Source organism: Nansenia antarctica (assembly GCF_963989245.1).
Source record: "Nansenia antarctica genome assembly, chromosome: 14".
Lineage (NCBI taxonomy): Eukaryota > Metazoa > Chordata > Actinopteri > Argentiniformes > Microstomatidae > Nansenia > Nansenia antarctica.
In genome coordinates this window covers 5,015,932-5,023,907 of record NC_137684.1, presented here as the reverse complement: position 1 = coordinate 5,023,907, position 7,976 = coordinate 5,015,932, and the positions used below count along the sequence as shown (strand labels likewise).

Here is a 7,976-nt window from a genome sequence, read left to right as displayed (position 1 = left end):
GGAGGAGATCTCCGTAGCAACCGAGTGACTCTGTTATCCTGCGGTACTGTAATGTGAATTTTCCGAGGGATCCTGATCATCCTGGAGCAGCATTGCGTTTCGCTTCCCCTCCTATAATAATAATAATAATAATAATAATAATAATAATAATAATAATTCATTGAATTTATATAGCGTTTTTCAGAGGCTCAAAGACGCTGGATATAGGCTATTTAGGCTCCTACCGTCGCTTTCGTCTTTGCCTATAATAAAGCGGGCATATGCATTTACCGTGTTCTACAGACAGTAGGTGACGCTCGCCATTATCCGTGTGAAGCGCACGTTACATTGATTTCAATGCGGACAATGATGTGTTATATCCGAGGGACTATTTGAGATTGTCCGTGTTTTCTTCAAGGTATTCCGGGAGACCTTGGCGAGTGACGTGCCGGCAGCAGCGATGTGTCTGTCACACGGCTAGACAGCCATACACGACCGGGGTGGGAGGGAAGTGTTTCTCACATATAGTTCATATGAATCTAGTGACCGGTTAAATCTGAGCGACAGCTTTCTGCTCTGGGTACCCAGTGTGTCTGCACTGGCCTCGGGATGCGACGTCATGTGTTGAATGCGCTCGACAGATGTTGCCCGTGATTCAGTGCTTTTTCTGTTTTGGAGAATATTTTGGAGACTCTCGTAGGCATATTTCATGTTAGTAATAGTCATTTGTTGAAACGCGACATAATTTCTACATCATAATAAGAGCACCAGGGATAGGCTACAGTCACACACTGTAAAATGATCCCCGGGACTCCCGCATCTATGTTGCCGACCTCGGAGGATGCTAAACTGTACCAGGCGAATTACGTCCGCAACTCCCGGGCCATCGGACTCCTCTGGGCCATCTTCACGATCCTGTTCGCCATCGTCAACGTGGTGATCTTCAGCCAGCCCTACTGGATCGGGGATGGCGTCGACACCCCCCAGGCCGGCTACTTCGGCCTGTACCACTACTGCATCGGGGAGTACGGCATAGCCAGAGAGCCGGACTGCCAGGGGACCTTCACCGAGTTCGCCGCCATCCCCTCCAGCGCCTTCAAGGCCGCATCCTTCCTGGTGGGGATGTCCATGATGCTGGTCATGTCCTGCATGGCCTGCTTCGCCCTGTTCTTCGTCCTGAGCACGGCCACCGTGTATAAGATCTGCGGCTGGATGCAAGCAGCCTCAGGTAAGGGCCACCCGGCATATGAAACAAGTACTAGCCTTATAGCGTTAGATATACAGCTATAAAGAGTGAGTGTGATTTCTTCCTCATCTGGCTGTAAGGCTGTAAGGCTGTATCGTGACGTTATAATTATAAGGTTCTATCTCCATTTTTGTCAAAGTTGAGTTTTTTTTTTACATAATCTGATCCATTAGGTGTTTATTAATGCCTGTGTGGTGTTATTTTTAAAAAATTCAAATTTTTTTAGTTAGTAATTCATAAAATACAAAGGTTCCATCTCACAAAACATAATGGAATGTAAAAACTTTGACGCTCGATATCTCTGAACGACCCTAAACGGAGATAGAACCTTCTCATTCTAAACGGAGATAGAACCTTCTCATTCTAAACGGAGATAGAACCTTATCATTCTAAACGGAGATAGAACCTTATCATTCTAAACGGAGATAGAACCTTATCATTCTAAATGGAGATAGAACCTTATCATTCTAAGCTCACGATATGAAACAAGTACTAGCCTATATCGTTAGATTCGAAGCTATAAAGAGTGAGTGTGATGTCTTCCTCATCTGGCTGTAAGGCTGTATAGTAATGTAGCCTAGAGTCTACTTTTACATTCCGAACTGAACGTTTAAATCATTGAAACAAAAAACGACAGGTAATGGATAATCTACCATTGTCAAAGTTTGCCTTAAATGCTTAATAGATTACTGTTATTTAATGTCTAAAGACGGCAAGGTAGCCTAGTAGTACTAGTAGCTAAGTTTCTCCACTGTCTCCTAACTTAGGAGCTGTCCATGGTCAGGTGTGTCACGGGAGACTAGATGATACGCGGGGCCTGCAAACTGATGTTGCATTTCAGAATTGGTTAATAACATCTGGTCAGGATCATGGGTTAAGGTTACGGTCTGGGTGAGGTTTCGAGTTCATGGTTTGCACGCCAAGCGTATATCCCCCTTCTAGCCAAGCGTATATCCCCCTTATAGCCAAGCGTATATCCCCCTTATAGCCTGGCTCAGTCGTTCCCAGGGGAGTACAGCTATGCCGCGGCGCTGTCCATGGTCCTGAAGCGGCATGGGGCTTCCTTGCGCACCACAACATTACACTTTCACTGTGGAGTTTTAACTCTCTTATGCCTTTGGTGATTTGTCAACATTGATATTCACTGCCGTACAAAACGCATTTAGTTGACCCATAAAACAGTTGGGTATGTAAAGGGAAACATACAGTATATTGATAGATTCATACTCATTCATAGTAACCAGTGTGCATTAATTTACCCAAACCAACGGAATAATACAGTCAACAGAGTGAAAACAACACAACCTCATGACTGGTAAAGGTAACTAAATGTTGGCAATAAAATAAAAAATAAAAAACATTGATTCAAATGGGGCAGGTTCATATTGCCAGAAATACAACCTTGAGTGGTGTTTTACTGTGTGTGTGTGTGTGTGTGTGTGTGTGTGTGTGTGTGTGTGTGTGTGTGTGTGTGTGTGTGTGTGTGTGTGTGGTTACAAAATGATTGATTCCTCAATAATAAGGATCAGGGCTGAATGAACACTAAGATGTCTTTACTTGATGAAGTTTTTATTTTATTTTATTCACAGTCTTAATTAGACTAAATGTTGTCATTAGTCTCATGTGAGATGGTCATGGGAATGTAGCCAATGTCCTGCTCTAGTGAAGTCCTCTAACGCCTGGGCGACTGCCATGTGTTCTATTTCTGAATCAGCCATTTGACATCTTGGTTGTATTATGTCCTCAAAAGGGGTTTAATCTGCAGTCAGAAAAACAGGAATTTTAAAATATTAAAACACTCCTAATTACAAAGAAAATACATACATATTAATCCTGACAGCAAGGGGAAATGCTGTCCACTATCTCCTCTAGAATCATGACATCATTGAGCCAGACTTGTGCGATGGTTGATGAAACACAGGAACAGCTTACTGTGAAATATTCTCTATCCTTGTACTGTACATCAACATGGAGGCTGGTGTAGGTAGAAGTCGAAGGTCATTGTAATGCATGGAACAGGATGAGGAATGGTATCAAACATGTGTGTTCCATGCCATTACACTGAGCCCGTCCTCCAATTTGTTTCTACCTCCACCAGCCTCCCCTGAGCAGGTCAGATAGACAAGTAAGAGCGTACCCTTCCTCATTCCGTTCTATGCATTACAATGAGCCCGTCCTCCTCCTCAGCTGTACACATGCGGACAAAGCAGACAAGCCGTGCTCAAAACCAAGTTCAAAGCCTAATCAGAGATGCCGTCAAATCCCTCCGAATCTTCCACCCTCTCGAATCAATCTGAATCTAACACTCCCGCCCACGCACAGCTGTTTGGCCATGCTGCATTCTCTCTGCGTAAAGCTGCCAGCTTTACCGCTGGTCAAATTTGCCTGGCCGCTTTCCTGCACACAAACAAATACAAATGAGAGGATTATTTGGACGGGTTCCAGCACACTGCGTTATCTTGGGCTGAATTAACGCAATAAGCTAGCCTAATGAGGGCACCGCTGTGCTTGTGGCTTCGTAGTTAGGAGATGAAAGCAGGAGCAAAACAACAACAAAAACGCGAGCAGGCCCTTTCAGACGGCCGCAGCAGGCTGTCAGAGGGAGGCAGATAATGAGGGAGGCCTCACAGCTCATCACCTCACTGTTCATCACCGTTCATTCACACTCAACCTCCATGACGCCTTATAGCTGCTCAAGGTTAGCCACTCACACTGCAGCAAGCGAGTGACACACATCCTGGTTGGCTCACTCGACATTTTCCCTGACGTGTGACGCTGATGTGACTCTGACGTTAATGTTTAGGTCGGCTTCTTCTGAGAAATCAAATGGACGTTGACGACGGTCACCGGTGATGCGCTGAGGGCCAGTGTTGTGTGGAGGATCACAGTGGGTTGTCCTGCTAGAACCCTGCTAAGCCTGCTGGCTCTCCTACATGCCTCATATTAGGACCTTGTTATACCTCCTCTCTCCCTCTCTCTCTCTCTCTCTCTCTCTCTGTCTCTCTATTGCTCTCCCTCTCTCTCCATTTCTCTCTATCTCCATCTCTCTCTTCCCCTCTCTCTCTCTCTTCTATGAGCGACCCACGCTCAGTATTCACAGTACCAACTGACGGCTCTCTAAGCAGGAGCCTGATACCTTCCAGTCAGGGGAGGCTGGTGGGGGTAGAAATCGGAGGACGGGGGGCTCATTGGAACGCATTGGAACAGAACAGGGAACGGTGTCACACAAACAACGCGTGTTTGATACCAATTCCCTCCTCCCATTCCTGGCGTATCCAATCACCCCATCTCCGTATTTTCTACCTCCACTAGCCTCCCACTGCTTCCAGTTCTCCAGTACTGTTCTCTCCACCCATTCACACACCACTCTCTCTCTCTCTCACACCAGCCCCTTGTACCGTGGTCTATCACAGGGGGTGTAATCTGACAGCACCAGTATTATTATCACCGTAATAGAGTTTGTTTGTTTTCGTCTTCACGCCCTTCGGTGTGTGCCCTGCACAGGCCCGCGTCCGTCTGTCTGAATCGAGTTAGGAGGAAACCCGTAATCTGATTGTCTTTGGCTCGCCGATCACGGACAGACGCAAGCCCGGCACTCAGTAGGAGAATCCTCATTTGATTAGCTCCCTGGCCATTCAAACGTGCTGCTTGTACGGGATAGACAGGTGGTGTAATGCATTTCAACGGGCCTCGGTTAAGTGACCGTAACACAACCGTCTCAGCGATTAACCACTTGATAGCGAGACCGTGATTGTTGGCCGTCTCCTCCACATGTGGCTGATGTGTGCGGTGTTCAGTAATATACACGGTCAGCTTTGTGATTTGGCCCACGTCTGTTTGGCCCACCAGATGTGGCCCAGGCAGGTACAGCTTTGTTCCCCGGGCCAGAGGTGGGTCGGTTCTGGCTGCCCTTCCTGAACCTTATCTTTGGCATGAAAAGGCCGGACCTTGGCCAGCATGTGGATGTGGTCCAGGTCCCAACCACAGTATCAGGGCCACGGTCCTCATATCAGAGCTGGCCCACAGCAACAACAACAAAACAACTCTCACCCAGGGCTGGCCCCACCCCCACATTCAAACCACGTCTGGCCCATATAATACTTGCCGTTTCTGAGGGTTCGACCACATCTGGCCCACAATTGTATGCTTTCTGTACTGCAGCTCTCCCAGATCCCAAGAGACGTCTATTAGCCTGGTGGATCAGGAAGATGAGTCATTCAGACAACTCGGATAATTCCGCAACAGTGGTAGCTACGGTTACGGTAGCTACGCTAACTATGCTAACTACGCTAACTACTGTAGTAGTACTCTCTGGTGGGTCAGCCATAGTACACACATCTCAGAGGCACTCTTCTCCTCTCTGCAACCCAGGAAACACGCTGAATACAAAGGCTGAATGTTGCATGAGACAGCCAAACCACCCGAAGGCATTTGAGGAACATTGGCCGTGCTGGAGTTCTCAAAATGTCTGCCATGTACAGTGCTGTACCTATACCTCTTTTCTTGAAAAGCACTTGAAGTGCTCCCCCAGGCCTTTTTTGCAGGACTTTCATCCATCCTCTTTACGAGGTCTATTTCCGTCCCCCACGTCAGGTTCCAACATGCATATATGGATATGGGTAATGGACATGTGGTTCTTTTACAGTGGGCTGAGCAGGGCAACCTAGATCTGACACACAAGGGTCCCTCACGCGATGTCACCCTTCTCCTCCTCCTCACACTACACCACTCTCTCACTCCTTTACCCAGTATCCCTCTTTAAAACCGTACACCCTTTCCCAATCCCTCTTCCCTCTCCCTGTTCTCAACCTCCTCCTTGCACCCAGTAGAGTATGTGCATGCCCCCTACCCCCCCCCCCCCTCTCTCTCTCTCTCTCTCTTTCATTTCTACCCCGCCTCTCTCTCTCTCTCTCTCTCTCTCTCTCTCTCTCTCTTTTTCTCTCGTTCTGCAGCTCTCCTCCACTCTGTGCACCAATTAAGAGAGAAATGCCAGAAGGGGCAGGCAGGCCGTGAGGTCAGTGATAATTACTCCACCGCTTGTTATTCCCGACATACAAAGTATTTTCTACCTCCTCTCCACTTTCTGATGTTGTTGCCTTGTCAGGAATGACTCATTGCTCTGACAGAACAAGATATAATCGCGGGCCCGATTTGCTGGGGCAAATAGTGCCGGCATAGGAGGAATACCTAACAACCCTACAGCATGATCTTTGTTGTAGCTTGTCTTTAGCAATGTTTCTGAGAAAACGCAGTAGTGAAGTCTGAAAAATGCATTTGCATATGATGGAAACGCTAGACGCAGTATCAAGTATAAAAAACGTGGCGTTTTAGTAAGCTTGTAAAGTCAGAGAATGCGGTTGCATATCATAGAAGTGCTAGAACCAGTATTCAGAGCTCGTCTGTTATAGATTGTCTGTGCCGACTTTGCTCACATTTGACAATTTTTCGCACATCGAAAATTGGAGCCCATAATCGGAATGTCTGTGAGTACAAGTGCAGGAAATGTACAGTATATGTGACAGCAGCTGGTGAAACCGGGAACAAGTCGGCAACCAACCAAATGTTCAGACTTTTATTGGGAAAAATGTAAATGAATTCCAACGTTGTTGAAAATCAATGACACACTCGCTAGTCAAGCCAAAATATTCCAATGCAATGGATTCGGTGATTCGGTAATCCCCACTACTACCTAGTTAGTAGTTAGAGTAGTGGGGATTACTCATAGAATTTTACATTTTTCTGAATAAAAGTCTGAACATAATATGGTCATTTGCTGACTTGTTTCCGGTTTCACCAGCTGCTGTCACATATGCAATCTAATGTTCATATGGATTCAAAACACAGTGCAAAGGCAAGGCCAGAAGGTCTGATGACACTCTAGACATTCTCCCTGTTCTCTAAATGGTAAATGGACTGCACTTATATAGCGCCTTTTTTGCTGCTCCAAATCTGCTCCAAAGCGCTTTACAACGGCCTCTCATTCAAACATTCACACACACATTCACACACCATTGGCGGCAAGCTGCCATGCAAGGCGCACTCACTGGGAGCAATTTTGGAGTTCAGTGTCTTGCCCAAGGACACTTTGACATGTGGCCAGCCGGGGCTCGAACCGCTGATCTGCCAACCTTGTGATCATTAGGCGACACTACCTCCTGCTCCACAGCCGCCCCCTCACTAGAGACAGCATAAGCAGATCAATGAACAGGCTGTGCCCTGTACACCACATAGTCAACATGGCTGAAGTACCTCAGAAGCTGTAGCCATGCGTTAGGATGTAACAGCATTAGGTCCTTTTGGTTGGTCAATACTGCTAGCGCTGTATTGTTTCTGTACTACATCACACAGATTCTGCTAATGAGACACACCCTCACGTCCGCCTGGCTCACACACACGCACACAAGAATGCACGCACACGCACGCACACACACACACACACACACACACACACACACACACACACACACACACACACACACACACACTCACAAGCCCTGTTTGTTCAAGCATATGGAATTGATGTAGTGTATGTTCATGTCAGTGCTTTGGGGTGTGTACAGTACAGTACAGTATGTTATGCCTGTGACATTTCAACTGCCACTGGAGCATTGTGTGGTAATTCAATAAGGAATCAGGAAGAACATCTCATGCTCAATGGCGTTATGTATGTAATGTAAGACTCAGAGGAAAACACCTCAGGCAGCCATTAACGACAAAACGCACTCTCAGCACAGCGAGTAATAACATAGAA

The 7,976-nt window shown here is 46.7% G+C and overlaps 1 protein-coding gene across 1 annotated transcript in view; it reads left to right on the top strand.

Annotated features, from left to right (window-relative positions):
* Nucleotides 1-777: 777 nt before the first annotated feature.
* LOC308170476 (LHFPL tetraspan subfamily member 3 protein-like) overlaps nucleotides 778-7,976 on the top strand; it is a gene marked incomplete at both ends in the record, with an annotated part of 34,149 nt that continues 26,950 nt past the window's right edge. Inside the window, one exon of the mRNA XM_080545264.1 lies at nucleotides 778-1,207. Coding sequence (XP_080401390.1) covers nucleotides 778-1,207 — 430 coding nt within the window. The remainder of the gene's footprint in view (nucleotides 1,208-7,976) is intronic.